This window comes from Astatotilapia calliptera, chromosome 1 (assembly GCF_964374335.1).
Source record: "Astatotilapia calliptera chromosome 1, fAstCal68.1, whole genome shotgun sequence".
Taxonomy (NCBI): Eukaryota; Metazoa; Chordata; class Actinopteri; order Cichliformes; family Cichlidae; genus Astatotilapia; species Astatotilapia calliptera.
Genome location: NC_137422.1, coordinates 4,010,992 through 4,032,276, shown reverse-complemented (window position 1 = coordinate 4,032,276; position 21,285 = coordinate 4,010,992). Strand labels below are relative to the sequence as shown.

The 21,285-nt window shown below is 41.3% G+C and overlaps 1 protein-coding gene across 5 annotated transcripts; it reads right to left on the bottom strand.

The window, feature by feature from the left end:
- Positions 1–8,606: 8,606 nt before the first annotated feature.
- Positions 8,607–15,755, bottom strand: LOC113018186 (uncharacterized). 5 transcript variants are annotated; one of them, XR_013908680.1, is made up of 5 exons: positions 15,535–15,755; positions 15,010–15,048; positions 10,960–11,115; positions 9,511–9,600; positions 8,607–9,320 (listed from the first exon to the last, which is right to left on the bottom strand). XR_013908680.1 is itself a non-coding variant. In XM_026161246.2 (4 exons), the coding sequence occupies exons 1-4, from the start codon at positions 12,229–12,231 to the stop codon at positions 9,000–9,002; spliced, it is 1,590 nt and encodes a 529-aa protein (XP_026017031.2). In that variant the 5' UTR covers positions 12,232–12,246; the 3' UTR covers positions 8,607–8,999. The 5 variants fall into 5 exon arrangements, 1 of the variants encoding a protein (XP_026017031.2); XR_013908687.1 differs by lacking the exon at positions 15,535–15,755 and adding an exon at positions 15,397–15,457; XR_013908653.1 differs by lacking the exon at positions 10,960–11,115 and having other exon boundaries at positions 15,535–15,738.
- Between the last annotated feature and the right edge of the window lie 5,530 nt (positions 15,756–21,285).

The window sequence follows — 21,285 nt, the reverse complement described above, 5'->3', positions numbered from 1 at the left end:
AAGTTCTACAGAGGTCTGCCGGGAAAGGGCTTCTTCTTGACCTCTGTAATTGCTTTGCAATGTTGCAGCCCCTTCCTTGTCTTGTCTTCTTTGTCACTTTGGGTCATACCAAATAAAAATGCAGTCTAATTTGTTAATGTTGGTCATGTTTCAAAAAGTAGGATTAGCCATGTTATCTTGTGCTTGCTCATTGGCTTCAACAACTTCCCATCACAAAAAGTGCTCAGTATTTGAGACTGTCCAAACCAAGCAGCGGCCTCCAGAGCTGCACTTTAATGGTCACTTTTACTGATTAAGGTTCCTAACTGGGTGAAGTAACCCAGAAGTATCGTCATGGCAGCCTAAGTGTAAGATGATGGTTCTGTAAATAAAGATAAAAAATAAAGTGAACTGAAGGTTTTAGTGTAACTCAGTTTGACTTGGTCATGGGCTCAGTTTGATACTATATGACCATCTTTCAGGATTTTAATGATTTTATTTGACAAGTTAAAGTGGATAATCACCTCCTAGTAAGAAAGAATATACGAGGGGAGCATGCATATTCATTTTACTGAACTAAAACAAAAGCCAAGCAAATAAACTGCATTCCCTCCACTGTCACTTGAGGCTCGCTTCAACAGTGAATTCATATAGATTCCATTGTTAAAATATTCACTAAGCACTTTTGGTCTCAGCGGCATTTCCCTCCTTCATAACAACTTCCTGAGGAATTTCATTAACACTTATTCATTTGTATTTTCCTGAGGCTTAGAGTTAGAGGCCCGACTGCTCTGCTTGCTGGCATGAATTCAGCTCTACTAATTGAAGTAGCTGAACTGGACTTCTCGTTTGTGTTTCTGTTTGTGTTATTGGTGCCTTTGGAGAATTTCAAAGGGAATTATCTGAATTAAAGAAAAACTTAAAGCAACCGATTAGCTTAAGTTTTTTAAGTTTATGAAGCTGAAGACTATCAGCACTCCAATATTTAGATTTCAGTTGACATGTTCCATTTAACTAAAATAAAAATAAAATGTTTAATAATTAAATTTATAAATATTTAATAACTAAAACTTTTCATTCATGTCTCCCATGTCAATAAGTTAATAATTTAAAAGGAACGAGTACAACAGAGTCATGTTATCAGTTTAAGAAAACTAAGTGTATTGTATTGTTCATTTTTGTAATCTTTTTAAATTAAACAAAACCCAAAGATCTATATGTGGGAAACTCAAAAACATGTAGAAAAAACACAAAATGTAGAAAAAAATCAATGCACCGAATACAGCAAAATTTAAAAGCATAAGTACATTTCTTCCGTTCACCAATAACACACTGTATAGTTAATATTCAAGAAAAACACTTCTGACTGACTGGTGTCATGGCAGGGTGTTTACCACTGGGTGGCTGTAGCTCAGGAGGTAGAGCAAGTCACCTACTGATAGGAAGGTTAGTGGTTCAATCCAGAGGTGGCCCACACATGGGCCAGCATGAGGCCAGTTGCAGGCCCTGTGCTGGCCCATGTGTGGGCCACCTCTGGCAAACCTGATCTGGGCCACCAAAGGGCCGTTATTCTTTGCGGTATGTGGGCCTTGTGTAAGAACATTGTGTAGGCCAGATCCAGGCCATACCAATTTTGCTATGTGGGTACCTGCTTGGTTAACATTTATATTCAAAACAATGACATTCACAAAACCAGTGGATGCATCAATTTTTTATGAGGGACATATGTACGTGACGCAAATTTAGTTTAAGATAAGATAAGATAAGATAAAACTTTATTAATCCCTCGGGTGGGTTCCTCTGGGAAATTCGGTTTCCAAAAGCACAGCACAGACAGAAGTTACAGTTACAGAATATTATATATATATATATATATATATATATATATATATATATATATATATATATACACACACACATATAAATAAATACAGAGACATATATAAATAAAATATACGAAGGGGATAAATAGAATAAATAGGAATAAAAATAAAAATACAAGTGAATTGCACATTTCAAGTATGGAGTCTATTGCACCGTTGACTATTAACAAAAGTATTGCACAAAAGGTATTGCACAGTGAGGTGAAGAGGCACTACAGCTTAGTTGTTCCCCCCTCCTTTGTCCACCTGTTTGTTTGACCCAAATAGCTTTGTTGAGACCGAACAGTTTAATCTGTCTTGAACAGCTTTGCATGGTTTACAGTTCAAAATAATCCTTATTTAGCTCATCCTCCGCTGTCTGAAACAAGCAGTTTAAGCTTCAAGTCAAATATGTTCTGATTGGCTGCCCTTCATAAACAGAAGATTTAAGCAAGTAGGACCTTTGTGCTCACAGCCACAGCAGTGTGCCGGACTTTATTCAATACGTTTTGACTTACATAAAACATAGCCAAGGGTAAAAAAGACGTTCCCCATGAAGTTGATAAAAAATATTTTCTAGATTCATTTTGCATTTATTTGGATTATGTGAATACGAAACAACTGACACACATGATCACACAGCATGACCACAGTTACATAGAAAGCAAACAGTTACTTTATTGTACAAACCAGATTTTACATTACTGAGAAACCATCTTTTCAAGGCCATTATGAAGACTTGAAGCGTTTTCGTTTTAAAGGAAGGTTGCATCACAATACAGCTGCAGAACAAAAGGAATGAATGCTTTTCCAAAACTAAATGAAATAACCGAATCCTGTAATAACATGAACACACATGCATATTTTTTAAGAGATAACAGGTCAGTCTGCTCTTTCTGAATACTTATCGCTGATTTTTTTTATCCGTTTAATTTTATTTTTATTATCAAACTTTAAATTAAAAGTTTCGTTTGCAAACAAACACCTTGCCTAACAATTTCACAACATATTATTAACAAACAAATATATATAAAAGAAACTATATGTATCTTACAACTAGAGCTTAGCAGTTTTATTTATTAAATGAATATGACTTATTTGTGAAATTTGAAACTAAGTTTTTAGATAATATTTCAATGTAAACGTACTAATTCAGTTTCTTTAAAATAAAGAACCCTTCACATTTACTGAGTTATAGGCTATTTCTCGTGTTATTTTATGCATTTAATTCACAGTATATATTTTCAGTTTTCTTCATATGTCATTTAATTAAAAATAACTGGAATATTTGGTTACATATATATTAAAAATTCTATTCAATGATGGATTTTTTTCAGTTTTAATTACTGTCCAGTCTGAAGCCCACAACAAACCAAAACCGTGCCTACAATTGTCCCAGAAAACTGCAGTCAGTTATAGTCTGAACACTACAGACAGCCAGGTCTAAATAAGCCCTGTCTTTATGAATTATGAAGCACTTTGGACTAAGGGACTTTCAAATTTAGTTTAAGATGACTCAGGGAAATTCCTTTAGCTTTGAATCATCCCATTTTGCATCAGAGCAGAGAAGAGAAAAATCAGATTCAAAAAATATAAAGTACAAGTGTCAGCCAGTTTTACACATCATTGTGGATATAATGGTTCTGACTGAGCTCCCCACAAGGCTGGACTGGGACAAAAAATGGCCATCTTGACTAGAGACCGGCCCCCCAGGTATTACAGGAAAAGGCATAAAGCTTTTGAATGAAAACAGACACTGTTGTGAAAGTGATGTACACAGTCTTGTTGGTATATGTATGATTTATATACATTTTACGTCAGATAAAAACTTTGGTTGTAATCTTCAGATAATTATTTAATAAAAGCGAGAAATTTTAATGAGAATAAGAACATATTTCTTTGTGCCCCCCTCTCCCTGTTAATGCCCTACCTGGCCCCCTGGCAAAACTTTGCTAGACCCGCCCCTGCACAGTTACCAGCTGTCAGCGTAAAAAAGGATCCTGGTGTTATTTGTCTCTCAGAAACAGTTCATAACTTCTCTTCAACTCATTCATGTCACCTAAAAGGTGAACCTGTTTCTCCATCACCTGTTCAGCTCTGATGATTCAGTAAGGACATCTCCTGGTTTCATCTTCATGTTTCCCTCTCACCACATATCCAAACCGATATCATGACCAGCAGGTTTACAGCTGTGGCTCCAGCAAACATCAGCTGATATTAGAAATTAATATTAAATAAATTCTAACAACAGCTGATCAAGCTTAAACATGCAGTGGGCGATAAACAAACAAGAGAGAAAAGCCGATCAGCTGATCATTGATCAGTTTCATGATCATCTTCATTGAAGTAGAAACAGGAGAGGGAGGGGAAAGAATAAGAGAAGAAGAGGCAGCTGACAGCGTAAAGACAGAATAACTCCAGCTTTGTGTCTTTTTCTATCCTAGCTGAAGTACAGGACAAACTGTGCTCCTTTTCAGCTCAATACAAAAGGCATAATATTTTCTCTGAATGCTGGACGATTCCATCGTTTTACGGGACGGTTGGCAACTCTACTATCTAACCTTATGAATAAAATAAAGTTAACTATCAGTAACTTCATAGCACCCACCCAGCTGTATAGAAACTCCGTCATGCTAGCTAGCACGCAGTACGAGTTATTGTAACTGACTGTAAAAAGTCAGCACAACGAAAATAAACTCCACCTAAACTTGGTTTATATCTGACCCAGATAGACTGCAGGTCATAACTTCTTACCTGAAGTTCAGTTCACCTGACACTCAGAACGGCGGCCGCCTCGGGTCTCTCCTCCTGCCTCCCCTCTCCCTTATCCACCTGCTGTCCTCCACCACTTGCTAATGTTACTGAATCTGTGGAAGCTCCACGATGCCAAACAACTGAGTTACTTTGACAAACCAGTCCAGCTATGGCTCCCCACTGAAGTCAGGACTCTCAAACACCTCCACGCTTACCTGCAAAGCTCAAGTTGAAACATTATTTTTGAGTTGAAAAACATTAAATCACAGGCATGGATTAGAACAGTGGTTCCCAAACTTTTTTTGCTGGCCCCCCCTTTGTCTTACAAGAAAAACGTTCGCGCCCCCCCCCCGCGTGCACACACACGCACGCACACGCACGCACACATCCTCCAACCACACACGCCCATATTTTGCTCCATTGCGGTTTATTTCACACCTCAAACATTTAGTAAACAATTAAGCAAACACAAGTAACCTGCAATAAATTACAGGTAGTAATAAAATAAACTACTGACTCTTTTACGCTGCGTCCACACCTACACGGGTATATTTGAAAACGCAGCTGTTTCGTCCACGTAAATGGCGTTTGGAATCACCGAAAACGGAGATTTCTTTAAAACTCCTGTTTTGCGTTCACGTGTGGACGAGGAATACAGAGTTCGTCATGCAACGTCAAAGGTATGTGCCTTTATTCACGTCACGCCGAGTATGGCAGCCTCGTTGCGAGCTCCCCCAAGCAACGGCTTTCTTCTGTGTTTAATTTTACTTTTCCTTTATTTTTTCACGAGCAGCACTTGTCTCCTTGTGTACGACCGACAAACCTTACTGGACATAAAAGACGGTCTTTCTTATAACTTTCCGGAGTTCAAGTTTTGCAACACGGACGCTCCGTTTACAGACCCCCCATTCATCTCACCTGAGACGCCTTTGTTCTCTGGCCCTGGAGGCCGCAAACGCCGACGCAGAGGGAGAAGATCTGGCGTTCTGGTTCGACTGAGACGGCGCACTTACAGACCACCGTTACCCAGTTTATTACTGGCTAATATGCAGTCTCTGGAGAACAAGCTGTGCGAGCTTCGGGCACGGATCTCATTCCAGCGAGAGATGCGGGACTGCTGCGTGATCTGCCTCACAGAAACCTGGCTATCGGACAAAGTACCGGACTCCGCAATACAACTGCCGGGGTTCTCTGTGCACCGCGCGGACAGGTCACAGGATCTTACTGGGAAAAGCAGAGGCGGTGGTGTGTGTTTCATGATCAACAACAGCTGGTGTGATTATGCAAACGTGCACCCGGTCAAATCCTTCTGCTCACCGGACCTGGAGTACCTGATGATTAAGTGCCGGCCATTCTGGCTACCGAGGGAATTTACAGCAGTGATTATTACGGCTGTTTACATTCCCCCACAAGCCGACACTGACTGTGCACTCAGGGAACTGTACAGCGCGATCAGCAGCGAGGAAACCGCACACCCAGAGGCAGCGTTTATCACAGCCGGAGACTTTAATAAGGGAAACCTGAAGAAAGTCTCACCAAAACTCCATCAACACATCCTTTTCAACACACGTGGAAACCGGCAACTCGACCACTGTTACACCTCTTTCCGGGATGCGTACAAAGCCCTCCCCCGCGCCCCATTCGGCCAATCAGATCACTGCTCCATCCTGCTCCTGCCCGCCTACAGGCAGAAGCTGAAACAGGAAGCTCCAACCCGGAGGGCGGTGCACTGTTGGACGGACCAATCGGAGTCTGCGCTGCGGGACTGTTTTGATCACGCGGACTGGGAAATGTTTCACGTGGCCGCCAGAGACATTGATGAATACACAGACTCAGTCTGTGGATTTATCAGGAAATGCGTGGAAGATGTCGTCCCATCCAGAACAGTCAAATCCTTCCCAAATCAAAAACCCTGGATTAACGGAGATGTTCGCGCGGCACGGAACACCGCCTTTGCCTCCGCGAACACATCGGACTACAAACACGCACATTACCAACTCCGGAAGACGATCAAAGCAGCCAAACGTGAGTACAGGGACAGGGTGGAACAACAGTTTGACAACCCTCGGAGTATGTGGCAGGGACTAAACACGATCACAGACTTTAGAGGGAAAACCAGCACACCGCAGACCACGGCCTCTCTGTGTGAGGATCTAAACGTATTCTACGCTAGATTCGACACAGCGAACACCATGAGACCGGACAGTGTGCGCACCGCGGATGACGTCGGTGCGCACACTGTGTCTGAGGAGGATGTGCGGAGGTGCTTCAGGAAGGTGAACGCACGCAAAGCTACTGGTCCGGACGGGATTCCCGGCCGCGTCCTCAGGTCATGCGCGGCTCAGCTGGCTGGAGTGTTCACACACATCTTCAACCTTTCCCTCTCTCTGTCTGTAGTCCCAGCCTGCTTCAAAATGGCCACCATCGTCCCTGTACCCAAATCCTCCACCATCTCCTCATTGAACGACTGGCGACCTGTAGCCCTGACCCCCATCGTAAGCAAATGCTTCGAGAAGCTGGTCAGGGACTTCATCTGCTCTGCACTACCCGACTCACTGGACCCTCTACAGTTTGCATACCGCCACAACAGGTCCACTGATGATGCCATAGCCCTGACACTACACACTGCCCTGTCACACCTGGAGAAGAGAGACACGTATGTGAGGATGCTGTTTGTAGATTACAGCTCAGCATTCAATACCATCGTTCCCTCGAAGCTGGACAGGAAACTGCAGGATCTAGGACTGAGCAGCTCCCTCTGCAGCTGGATCCTTAGCTTCCTGTCTGACAGACGCCAGGTGGTCAGACTGGGCAGCATCACCTCATCCCCCATCACACTGAACACTGGTGCTCCACAGGGGTGTGTACTGAGCCCTCTCCTGTACTCACTCTACACCTACGACTGCACAGCCACTAACAACTCCAACATCATTGTGAAGTTTGCGGACGACACTACAGTGGTGGGTCTTATCACCAACGGTGATGAGACGGCTTACAGGGAGGAGGTCAGCGCCCTGACCCACTGGTGTCAAGACAACCATCTCACCCTCAACGTCGCAAAAACAAAGGAGTTGATAGTGGACTTCCGGAGGTGCAGAGAAGTACACATCCCCATCACCATCAACGGCGCTGCTGTGGAGAGAGTGAGCAGCTTCCGGTTCCTTGGCGTACATCTGGCTGAGGATCTTACGTGGTCAGTACACACAAACAAAACAGTGAAGAAGGCCCAGCAGCGCCTCTTCTTTCTCAGGAGACTGAAAAGATTCGGCATGAGACCCCGCATCCTCAGGACCTTCTATCACTGTGCCATTGAGAGCATCCTCACTGGATGCATCACCACCTGGTATGGCAACAGCACCGCCTACAACTGCAAAGCTCTCCAGCGAGTAGTGCGGTGCTCTGAACGGATAATTGGAGGTGAGCTTCCCTCCCTCCAAGACATCTACAGGAAGCGGTGCCTGAGGAAAGCGGGGAGGATCATCAAGGACTCCAGTCACCCCAGCCATAAACTGTTCAGACTGCTTCCATCAGGAAGGAGGTTCTGCAGCATCCAGTCCCGTACCAGCAGACTGAGAGACAGCTTTTTCCATCAGGCCATCAGACTGCTGAACACGTCATACACTGAAAAAAATTTGGAGTGACATTTACTTAAAAAAAGCTAGGCAACTTTTTCCACACAGAAAGTGCTTGTAATCTTTACTCGGGCTATTTCTAAGTAATATTTACGTACTAGAACCATCTATTTTTTATGTGAAATACACAAGTAAATTGCACTGGCAATACTCATCTACAGGTTGTAACTTTTACTCAGAATACCATTGCATCCAATTACAAAACCCAAGTGAACATTGCTGATATTTCTTTGTGTTTCTTACTCATCTTTTCTTTGTTATATTCTATGTAATTATTAAGTAATATTTATTATGAATGTACTAGTTAATATTAATCGAATTGAATAAATATTCTTATTATTCTATTAAATAATAAATCAATATTTTCTAAAAACAAATATTTGCAGCTTAAGAGACACTTTTATTTCACAGTTGAAATGGCATAGATATATTTAAAATATCTACATAACATTATAACCACAAAAAACATGGCCATAGAACTTCTTGATCGCAAATTTCAAAACAGAGCATATACACATATACAAAAAAACAACAACATGCTATTCAAAAACTCAGTGTGCACTGTCCCCTTTCTTCTAATCAACTTTCAGAACACATACATCAACTCTGTCCATTAACAGTTGCAATCACTACCTTTGCAGACATTCTCAGAACGTTCAGGACAGAAAGAACTTGTATAAAACTGAGCAACATTTGAAATTACTGTCAGAAAACAGACAAAATGCAAACAAATTAATTGTGCTGGACAAAAGCACAAATAACACTGGAACACTCACACTAAAAGTTTCTTGTGGAGAGACTGGACCTTTGGTGACATTTTAAGGATGTCAAGCTCAAGAAACAGCTTCTGAAATACCTCAAACGTATATTTCAGTTTCAGTGGGTAACTTAAGTTGACAGCATAGATGACACCCATGAGCAGGAGGCAAGCGTTTGTCACACTTCCGCAGTCCTCCAGAATTTCTGTCCCCTCAATGATGACCGACACGTTCACAGGATCTTGGTTTTCCTGTGCCACATTGGGATGGATTACGATGATCTTCATCATGTGATTACTGCAGTCCTCTTTCAATGCTTCTTGGCTGACGTCCTCCTGTGAAAACAAACAAACCACAATTAGAAATAACTAGAATAGATTCCAAGTAAAAGAAAAGGTTAAGAGAAAAAAAAATGTAAAAATAAAAAAGAGGTAGAGAATCTTTGACCTTCAATATATCATCACAAGTGAAGACCAGATTATAAGGTTAGACAATTTTAATACAGTCATTATGATCATCAGATACCTGATGGTCTTTGATCAGCTCCTCTCCACTCTCTCCAAGATACTCAACTAAGCAACGAATGATAATGTCCCTTCTGCCATCGACATGATGCTATTAAACCCAAAAAGAAAATTTATTGCAGAAAATACACAACATAACATATGTAACATACATACATAACAGCACATACAGATGTAAACAGAAAGTTACCCATGGAGAATGTAAGCCTGCAGCTACATTCTAACGTTGTGAAGTGTACAACTTAACATGAATTTCTCAACGATGTGTGTTAAGACAAGAGTCCAGTGCATGTCATAATCTGTGGGTCTAGAAACTGTCTCTGCCCAGTGAGGAAAGTTTTCTGCCTCATCACTGGACATGCAAATGAATTTTTTGCAACATATCAGTACCTCCTATCACAATATTAACCAGTCAAGGACAGGAATTCCCACACACAAGAGTAATATTTTGGGAAATAATTGTATTGGAGTCTATGGGCAGCAGGAAGGGATCTCGCTGCACTCAGAGGGTCACTTTGAAAATTCTGTAAATTTCTCTGCTTTTGAGCGCATATTAAGGGAGAGATGACAGGTTTGTATACACTTGTAGAGACAATCATGTGCATAAATTGTTAATTTGGCCACAGTGTCAGGATCAGGAGAACAGTTTCAGCCAACACAGACACTGATCAGAATAAAGGACAAGTTCAGTATTTTACACTTAAAGCCCTGTTTTCAGTTTATGATGAAATCGAACGATTTTGATTGAAATTTGGACACATGCTGCTGGCCCGAGCTTTTTTGGTTTCTGTGGTAGCACATCCCCACCTCCACAATGGCTTCATAGGTGCACTGGAACAATCCTTCCTAAAATGCATAAAACTGTCGTTTACAAAGACGTGAAACTCACCGAGTGTCAGAAGTGTTCACTGATATGTTCACACAAAAATCGCTGCAAAAGATACTTTCCAACTGGTTTTTATTGTAGTTTTTGTCCAACTCCATTGACTTGTATTAGATGTGCTGTGATGTACGGTATTAGTCCGCCGCTATTCCATTCTATTATTCAAGCTCTCGGCGGAAGAATGTACAGGTGTAAGGCGTTTGAAAAAATAGGTCCAGTTTTACAACAAATGGTAAAACACCTGTTGGAAAGCATTTTTGCAACGATTTGTGTGTGAACATATCAGTGAACACCCCTGACCACTCGGTGAGTTTCACGTCTTTGTATGAAGCCATTGTGGAGGTGGGGGTGTGCTACCACAGAAACCAAAAAAGCTCCGGCCAGCAGCATGTGTCCAAATTTCAATCAAAATCGTTCGATTTCATCATAAACAATCTGAAAACAAAGCTTTAAGTTTAAAATAACAAACTTGTCAACTTGTCCTTTAAATAAGAGTGATACATTCTCAGTGTGTATGACCTCATCTTTTCCATTAGATTATGTAATTAAAATAATTTAAAATTTTACCTTATTGAGTGAGTCCAACATTGGTTTTATTTTGGTCCCTGCAGTCCCGCCCTTCCTTCGAAATATCTCCAGGAGTTTGGTGGTGTACCTGTCCAATCTGGACAAAAACGTTCGCTCCAGATGGATTGTGGTTATTCGCTTAAACTCCTCTTTGATCTGAAATGAGAGATAAAACACAAAATCATGTCAAAGATGACTCATGAGATCTCACATACACTTAGTTGCTGCATGAACAAGAACTGGATTTACCTGATTTTCACAGAACAGAGAAGGCCACCTCTCTAAGAGGTCTTGGATTGCGGGGCAATCCTTGACAACCTCTTTTCTTCTCATAGCGAAAGACTTCTCCATTTTCTCATTAATTGCCCTCTCATTGTTCTTCTTCTTCATTTCCTTCAGCAAATCTAGTCTATCCATCTCTAAGGTTTCCTCAGTCTCACCGAATGGCAGTGGTGGCAGATAGTTGACTTCAGCTTTTTTGGCCCTTTTAAAGCCTTTAAGTGAACCCTCTTCACTGGAGCATCGTCTCTTCAGTGTGTTCACCTCGAGCTCTGGAATGGCTAATTGGCGACCTCTTAACTTTGCCCTGTAGTTGCCCATTTTATACTTTATCCTCTGTTGCCAACCATATAGGCCATTAAAAGAACCTGGCTCTTTGAGGCATGGGTATTTTGCTACCAAGGCTTCAGCAACAGCTAAAATCTGGACACCAGTTGGATATGCTGTGAAGCCAAATATAGTCTCTGCAAGCTTCTCAAGAATGCTACTAGTTACGCTTGGGTTGTTCAAAAGTGTGCCATCATTTTCATAAGCTTGCTTTCCTGCTTCCAGTGCAAGGTCTATATCATAAGAGAAGTCTGGTATTTCAAACTTAAATGGCCATGGCTTAGACCTGTAGGATGGTCCACTCTCATCTGGGGAGGACAACAGGATTGTGTCGCATACAGATGAGGAGGAGCTTGCTTCTGTAGATAGTGGAACTGGAGATTCGACTTCTGACATGTCCACAGTAGTGAGACTTAAGATTACTGGTTCAGTTTTTACTACTTTGAGGTTAGCTTTATCTTGTACTTCCTCAATCGAGGTCAAAGTGAAGAACTGACCATCGAAATCCATGTCCTGGTACATAACAGTGAATGGTCCTGTAATATCAAATGTCTCTCGAAGAACATCATTGAGGTCCTGAAGTGTGCTTGGGATGCCTGCAGGTAAAAGTAGTTTGTGGACATCATCCTCCCCAAAAATTATCCGCAGTTTCGCTGAGGGTGCCATATCAACAGGAAGAAGCTGCAACAACAGAAGAGAAATACAGACATTTATTCACAAGCTTCTCTCCTCACATTTCAAAAAGATAGGCAAATGTGGTGCTTTAAAGTTGTCAGGCGTCTTCCTGCAAGGGTGTATGAAGCCAAAGGATAAAAATCTTTAAGCTCTCTTTGCTCAAGTAACTGCACACTCCCTGTGTTCTCCAGCTCATAACTCCTCAGGTGTTCATTGTACCATGTATTTTGTTGTCTCACGAAAAAAGTCAGTTTGTTACAAATCACCATTATCTGTAACACTTCAGAAAAGTCAGGCAGTCCTGCAGTGGAACCACAACACAACAACATTCCCACTGCATAGTTGGTGCCTAAACTGCACACATTATTGGCAACATGCACAGCTGTAACAGCAGGGAATCTGCATTTCACCAGGTCTTTTAGATCATCCTTAAGCACATCTAAAGAGACCTCTGTTGTTTTTGTGACCGCAAGTGATGGTTTGACAGAATGTGATTGATGATATGCAACCATGAGCTGGTGCTTATTTGCAAGAGACAGCAAAATATTCCTGAAACAACCAGTGTGTCTTACCACCTTCTTGAAAAAGCTGTGTTTGGCCTCGAATCTCATTGTCCAGAGGGCAGCTAGGGGGCCAAATTCCCGAATGAGCTGAGGATAGTGCTCAAGGAAATGGTGCTTGGGAATGAGCTTATGTTGGGGGAAAACATCAAGGAATCTGCTTCGGTGTTCTGAAATGATGCTGTCAAGATAGCAAATGCTTTCTTCAGTATGGACTCGAGACATGACAAGGTCCACAATGTCTTTCAGTGTCATCAGCATCTGCCATACAGGCTCTTGTTGGGGTACTTTTAAACCTATAATCAGAGGCAAAAGACGTAATAAGCACCAATTTTCATGTGCGTTGCCCCCTACTGATTTTCGAGTCGAAAAGTTAGCAGGAATGAGATGAGGGCGATTTGTTTTATCACTCCACTTGTATGGGAAATTGGAAATGGCATCATTCAGTTCCATGAGAGAAAAATATTTTTTCTTGATCAAGTTATCAAATGCCAAAGCCAGTTCCACTGGAACAATGCCCTCCAGCAGATCATGTAAAACATCTGGAGGGTAACCAGATGTAACATGAAAATGCTCAAGTTTTTCTGACAATGCACACTGTTTTTTTACACCATAACAATGAGGGTGATCTGGACTAGACACAGCTGTCTGTACATGCAGTGTATGTTGATCTTTGGTTCTTTGATGAAAAGACCCAGATCTCACTTCATTGGACTGAAACTTGGATCGCTCCCCAACACAAAACCGGCAGATGTATGACCCTGCAAAGCTTTCGACAAATCCTGCCACAGAGTGCGCCCCCAAATTATCTGCCACCACACTGACCACAGTCCCTTTAATGGCTTTCCCTAACGCTGGAACAAAAAGACCATCTTTCTCCAAGCTTTGGATATCTGTTAACAGTGGCTCTAAAACTCGCTGGAATCCAAACTGCTTGGTGTCTTCAGCCTTACACAGAATTGCAAGGTAGATTGATGTCAATGTGGAACGTAATTGCACCGGAATGTTTCCCAACACCCAATAGACAGCTGTGACTTTGTGCTTTTTTCGAGATGTCCCAAGAGGATTACATACCTCAAAGTCATCAATGTACAGGATGAGACTCACTCTGTTCTCCTCTACAGAGAAAAACTTGTTGTTTTGATAGTGAGATCCATCACGAAATGTCTGGTACTTAAAGTCATTTTCAGTTTTTTTTTCACCTTCAAATGTGTTTTCTTGAAAAGACTTACTTAGGACCTGCACCAAGGAGGGCAATATTGGGACATACTGGAAGGTTTTGCCCTTTTTTTTATCAAGTATGTGTTCTTCTGGTTCAACAACTGAAAAATGCTTCTTCATAAATTCTCTTCTCTTGTAATAAGTTGTGAAAGGGCCACCTGTCCCCAAGGCAGTACTTATAGGGTGTGTCTCACAAAGATTTTTCACTAAATCTGAGATAATGGCTGGATCCAGATCACAGTTATGGCTTTTCAAGGTGGACACCACCACATCTCTTAAAAGTGGACCAGATGCAGAGGTGGATATAAACTGAAGCTCATCTACTATTTCATCAATGCATTTGTTTGGGACATTGAACATGCTTTCTAACTTTAAAAATAGATGGCCAAATTTCTCTTTTATATCTTGAGACAACTCCTGTGGTTCCCCATCCCAAAGCTCTAAGCTCTCTTCCACATAGGTCTCATCCTGAGCAAACATGGGTTCATTAGGTTTGCTTTTTAATACTTCAGTTTTAAAATCCTCAAGGGTGTGTGACTGGTGTTTTCTGTGTCTATGTGTAGCAAAGGTGGAATAAATATTTGTACTGAAGTTGCAGTCTTTGAAGACACATGCAACTACTTCAAACTTCCTTAAGTGGTTGTTAAGATGCTCAAAATACTGCTTCTCTGAATTAAAAAAAACAGAGCAGCAAAGTAGACAAGTAAATGAAAGAGGTCCACTTTGTGTGACCATCTTCACATGGTGTCGAGACAAATGGGTCTTAAGGGCATTAAATGTTTTAAACGAGCAAGGGCAATCAGTGTGAAGACAAGGGACTGACTGGCTGCGACCACCATTTCCATGCTTTAGTCTGTAGTGTTTTAACAATCCCAACCTCTTCTCTGACTCAAAGCTACATATCTTACACATCCATCTCATGTTGTGGCACCTTAAACAGACAAATTATGTGACAAGTTAAACCTAATCGTTACTAATTTGATCTTACCTTGTGGAGTTCAAATTAGCAGTCAGAAGGTCCTATGTTCTGTAAAAAAAAAAGAAAAAAGAAAAAAAAAAAAAAGGTTATCTATATGCTTTTCAACTAATTTCTACTAACTCAAGGATGCACACTGATATTATTTTTTTTTTTTTACATATGTTAGTTCGGTGGCAAATTTAAAACAGGTCAATATGAAGACTTGAGTGAAATCGAGTGCGTATATCGTTTTTTGTTTTGTTATTTTTCAAAATACACCTCATGGCAGCTGTGCAGCAATTATTTTAAACTGGACCGTGGTCGTTTTATTCACAAAGACGTTAGTTAAGGCAGCAGGCGTGTGTTGTTTAGGTGGCCATCTAAGCTGTAAAGTGCTGTGGGAAATTCTGGACATACCTCCTGCCAGGAAAGTTAGTCAGCAAGTCTAGCAGGAAAATACACTATTTGCTAGCGCAGCTTCTTTCAGTGCGGAGAAACTGACTTAAGTAGGTGAGCCAACAGGAACGTACAAAGTTTGTTCCGCTTAAAACTTACATTCATGGTTCTACTTCTTCCCGTTTCCGTCAAGTCTGCCAACCGTCGAAATGTGGACCATGGTATGTCTGAAGAAAGACCGCTCAAATGTGGGGAGGGGCTTTGACGTCATGCTCCGAATGCAGAGAAGGTGGCCATATTCACTGATGTCACTCCATTACATTTTACTTGGAAATATCAACTAATTAAGCCAATGAATTGGTTTAGTGAATATTACTTGGATCCAATGATTCAATTTACATACAAAACTGAGGACACATAATTACAAACAATCCTCAAGTAATGCACTACAAGAAAAACTGCTATTTTAAAGTAATAGCACTGAATTTGTAATTTTTTGTAAAATTTATATAGCTAATTGAAATAATAATTACAGGGCCAAAAAAACATTTTTTTCAGTGTAGACACCTCAGCTTCACTACTGGAACTTCAACATTATGCACTCCACACTGTATATAAATGCCACTTGTTTTGCACATATTCAACTCTGTATATTTTATATATTTTATTATTATTATTATTATTATTATTATTATTATTTTATTTTATTTTTTTACTATTTAATTTGTAAAAATGTGTATACACACACACACACACACACACACACACACACACACACACGTAGGAAAATATTTAGTATACACATCCAGAAATGCATACACTATTATATATTGTACATATATTTATTAGTTTCAGGTTGGCCATTCTTGTATTTTGCTCGTTTGTGTTGTTGTGTTTGCGCATCTCTGTTGCTTGTGGGGCTCGCACACAAGAATTTCACTCGCATGTGCTGTGCCAGTGTGCCTGCACATGTGATGTGACAATAAAAAGTGATTTGATTTGATTTGATTTGATTGTTTACATGAGATAAATTGCAGAATGGCAGATAGAGACGAAATACTGTTAATCTGACTATCTGCAGGTTTTACACATTTACATACACACACACAGTTACTGTCCCTCCATTTACAAAGGCAGAGGCGTCACGATGTGATTATTTTACGTGTAGCTGTTTTTTTTCCTGTGTAATAATATTCAACATTGCTATCAATATTTTTTTTTAAAATGCCTCTATGTGCCAAGTGGGTTTAAAAACATAAACAACTGTGGGATACTGTTTTTCTGTGATTTTAACCGCGGGACAAATCGTGGCAGGATCAGCCTGATATTATTTGTATCCCGCTTTAACTTTACTGTATAAAGTATAGTTGTCACGGCTGCCGAGGCGAGCCATGTGGTGTTGGAGGAAAAGGAGGACCCAAAATGCAGGCAGTGACTGATGATTCAAGTGACGTTTATTTACAAGTGGTGGAGTGGTAAAAACAGGCAGTGAGGGAAGAGAATTTACAGAACAAACCTAAACTGGGAAAACTAAATGACAAACCGAAGATCATACAAACAGGGTGAGAGGCAGAGAGACGCAGACGAGGAACAGGACACCGTGGAACACAGACGAACTGGCAACAGTCAGGAGAACACACAGGGCTTAAATACACGCACCAGTAATCAAGGGATGAGAGACAGGAGGGCAACACACCAGGGAGAAGTCAGAGCTGACGGGACAGGGAAAACGTAACCTGAACACACTCACACGAGACGGGGACCTTCAGAATAAAACAAGAAACTCAGACACAAAGAATCAGACAAGACACTGAACTAAACACACAGATTCACAAGCAGACAGTGTGACACCATAGACAGACAGAGGGAACACGGAAGTGGGACCAGGGCAGGCACAGAACAGATACCTAACAAATGGCAAATCATAATGGAATACATAATCACAATAAACAAAATCATAAGGAAACACAAAACACTGAGTCGGCAGACTTAGGACCATGACCATAGTATAGTATGTATATCTCCAAAAAGTGTTTGTGAACTAAAAATCAAGAATGTGGGATACTGTTTTTCTGTGATTTAAACAGCCCAGCGCTGCTCCCGACGAAGGGAAAACCAATTCTGCAGGGAGACCTACCTCGGCACTTGTGCAGGTGAAGCCAAAGGGCAGATATGCTTCACCATATTTTCTAGTCTTTGGCTTAGAATGAAGTTGGTTTGGAAACATATTCAGCGATGCTTCATCTCCTGCTTTGCGTTTCTGTAGGCTCTCGCTCAATGGGAGTCGACTCTGATTCACCACAAAGCACTCTCTAAGCACGGCTCTTAGAGCTGATGCTTTAGCGCATGACACATTATTGTTGTGTGTCATGGATACTGTTGACTCCAAATCTCCTGACCACTATGTCAATCTGAGACAGCAAGACCGAGACAGTGAGACCAAGACCACGTAAAAGTGGTCTCGAGACCAAGACCGGTCTTGAGACATCCAACTCTGCCATAGTGCGGAAAATACAGTAATAGTCTTGAATGTCATATATAGTAGGGACCCCGAGTAACTTGTAAGCAATAAATCTCTGTCATTGACTGCTATTTATGTTCATTGGACCACTATCTAAGAAAACTGAACAAGACCGGTGGGCCTGGCAGGGAGGTGAGTAAGGCAGAAGGCTTTTGAAACCATGTTATGTGGATAGAGGAGATCACGTATGTGGACATCACATTTTGGGTTGTCTAGACCACAATGCTAAATTTTGCTCCACAAGGCCCTGATATCCACTTACAAGAACATTATACAGCCACTGTTCTATCAAAAATTTAAACAAATGTCCTCATATTGGGATCTCGGCCCTTGTAGAGCAAAATCAGGTAAAAAGATAATTCTTTGTTTTTACATTCATCAGATCCCAATCAGCCAAATAGCAAAGAGAAATTAAAAATGCATGCCATGAAAGAGTTCGGGTCTTAGGAGTTTAAATGAAAAGTGCGCTAATAGAAGCAGAAAAGATTGCATCATCACGATAGCATCAGACCGATAACTCATCAGTCAGACATGATGGTAGTGGTGTCATGGTTTGGGCCTGTCTTGTGAGGCACAGAGGCTAATCATCAGTAATTTAAAAACTATTCTTCATTATATTAGAGAACAGCAAAGACTAATGGAAAATCTCAAGAAATACTAGATCAAGTAGCAAGTATCCAAGAAAGCAGTCAACTGCAGACAACAGATGACCCAGTAACATTTCACTGTGGAGTTTCAGAAATAGGTGATGGAAGAAAAGAGAAGAGCATCTCTTCTATGCCAGCGAGAGACCCAAAGGTTCAGAAAAACAACTGCTGAAAACAAAGGTTAAAAAAAAACTGTAAACATTGATAACAGAAAGAGCTGTACACAGACAGTGAGAGAGTTTACAAACTAGATTCAGGGAGGAATAGAATGTGAAACAGCATGAGAAGCAAAAACCCGCAGATCATAAATTATTCAGAGACAAGTTGTTTTTATAAGAGCATGAAAAAATCAGACTAGGACAACTTTAACTGAGCTGCAGCTCAACTCTGAAACAAACACTTCTATCACAGACGCACTCAGCTCGCCACCCTCTTCATTTTTACAAAGAAACACACACACACACACACACACACACACACACACACACACACACACACACACACACACACACACACACACACACACACACACACACACACTGACACAGACCTACACTCACCCCCCCAAACGCTTCGAAGTTTATGTCTTCCATGTTGTGAGATGTGATGATTCATGTGCTGAGGTGTTTTTTTCTGTTCTCAAACTGATCTCCCTGTTGGAGCTCAGTCTGGGGGGAGTTCTTTTTTCTCCTCGTCTTTCCTCATGTTGTGCATTTTCCATTGTGGTTCGGTTCCGGGTCGCTGCTCGTGCGGCTGACCGGCCAGCTACCTAATCTGACCTGTCTCCCCAATGTGATCTTTGAGTGACATATGTGACCGTATGCATTACGGTCACATATGTCACTCAGTACGGTCAGTAAGGTCAGTCTCTTAATTGCCCCTTGGGGATAAATAAAGTCTTCTGAATCTGAATATTCAAGGTGAGCCTGAAGATCCAGAAGAACTATCATATGCAAATAGCCCATATGTGCTGCCTGACGCTGTCTCCCAGATACTCACACACACATGGGGATATGCCTGTGTGTGTGTTTGGGTCAAAGGTCAGTTAGGATGCCTAAAGGACAAGAGGATGTTGGTCTTGAGAACTCCTTTTTGCTGTACACATGGATGAACACACACATAGGTTTACAATATAATTAACCTTCCACAACCCACCTTCTGTTGCTTGCAGTATTTGTCTTCTCTTCCTGTTTTATGTTTAGAATTTTGAGAGTGTGTTTATTTATTTACAGTTCAAAGCATGATTTCCACCTCTTTTGTGTTTGGACATCGGTTTGCATTTTGCTGCTTGGTTGGAACTTTTAGTTTTAGGTTTTTTTTATTTTACTGTTGCAGCTGGACTAGATATATATTGATTTGGGTGTATGTGTAGGTTCTCAGTCAGAGTGAAAGGTCTTATCATTTCAATCAGGAACTGGCTCTATGCTTTCCAAGGAACCAAGGACCCAAACATTTGGGAATCAGTCTCGACCTTCTGCATCTCATGTTAAAGTGAAGGTGGTTCCTATAGTCTGCAGGTTTGCTTGATTCCATTTCATAGACCTGCTAAATTTCCTTAGGGAATTATAAAGTACTCTGATTCTGATAAACTGAAGGGTGTTCCTCACAAAGTGCAAGCCAATAAATCTGTTACCTTCCCTTAAGCTGTTTTCACACTTGCATAATTTAGTAAGTTTAAAACAAACTCTGGTTTATTTTCTCCCACGGAGGGGTTCATTCATGCAGATGTGAAGATGGTAACCACACACTGGTGGGGAACAAGACAACTGCACCGAGAACGTTTGAAGTAGGTGTTCTTGGTCCAGTTCCAAGCAAACTCCAAAACAGTTCATTTAAGTTGAGAAGATGATCCTGCCATGATGCAGATCTGGCAGGACCCAAAGAGTACAGACAGCGGTACTCAGTAGCAAAAAGTTTATTGAACCTTAGTCATTTATAGAGGGGTTTAGGGTGCGATTGAGCGAGACCCTTTGGGTCTTGTGAGTCCTCAGGGACCAGAGAGGACAGGATATGTTATGGTCCATTCCAGAAAATGAGTTCAGCATGAGTAGAAAGAGAGTGGTGAAGTCTTCCTTTTGGAAGGTTGGGGGTGGAATGGGGTCAATGGTCAATGGTAACTTTATTGTCCCCAGTGGGAAATTGATTTGCAGTCTGCCCATACACAGAGACACAAAAAACACAGCACCCACAAAAAATTCATTAATTAATTTTAAAAAAATCCCAGAGAGAACAGCCCAAATTTTATCATCAACAAAGTGCAATGTGCATGGCAACAACCCTCCTTATAGTGTTATTAACCATGATAATAGCAGCAGCAGGTACAAAAGACAGTCTATGTCTCTGGGTCTTCACTGCAGGCATTTTATACAAGAAGCAGTGTGTCGGTCGATCGGGTTCCTGGGATCTTCTGGTGGAAAGCGGGCAGGCAGGTGACTGGCTGGTACGAGAGGTTTCCTCCTGAGGTGGTGAGGCCAGAGAGGATATGTGGTGTGCAGGACCGTGGGGCTCTGATCCAAATGAATCTGATGAGGACTCTCAGGTGAAGGTGTCACGGTCCTGGGAATCTAGGGTTTATGGTAAATGGCCTGTATTTATATAGCGCTTTACTAGTCCCTAAGGACCCCAAAGCGCTTTACATATCCAGTCATCCACCCATTCACGCACACATTCACACACTTTATGTGTTTTCTGGTTTCGAAGATTCTTTGATTTAGTATTATTCGTGGTGTTTTCTAGTTTCTT

Coding starts and splice junctions, on each gene's coding strand:
- LOC113018186 (XM_026161246.2), bottom strand. CDS start 12,231: ATGGCACCCTCAGCGAAACTGCGGATAATTTTTGGGGAGGATGATGTC. Junction 11,116..11,208: donor CTCTGTTCTGTGAAAATCAG/GTAAATCCAGTT, acceptor CTCTCATTTCAG/ATCAAAGAGGAGTTTAAGCG. Junction 9,321..9,510: donor AGCTGATCAAAGACCATCAG/GTATCTGATGAT, acceptor TTGTTTTCACAG/GAGGACGTCAGCCAAGAAGC.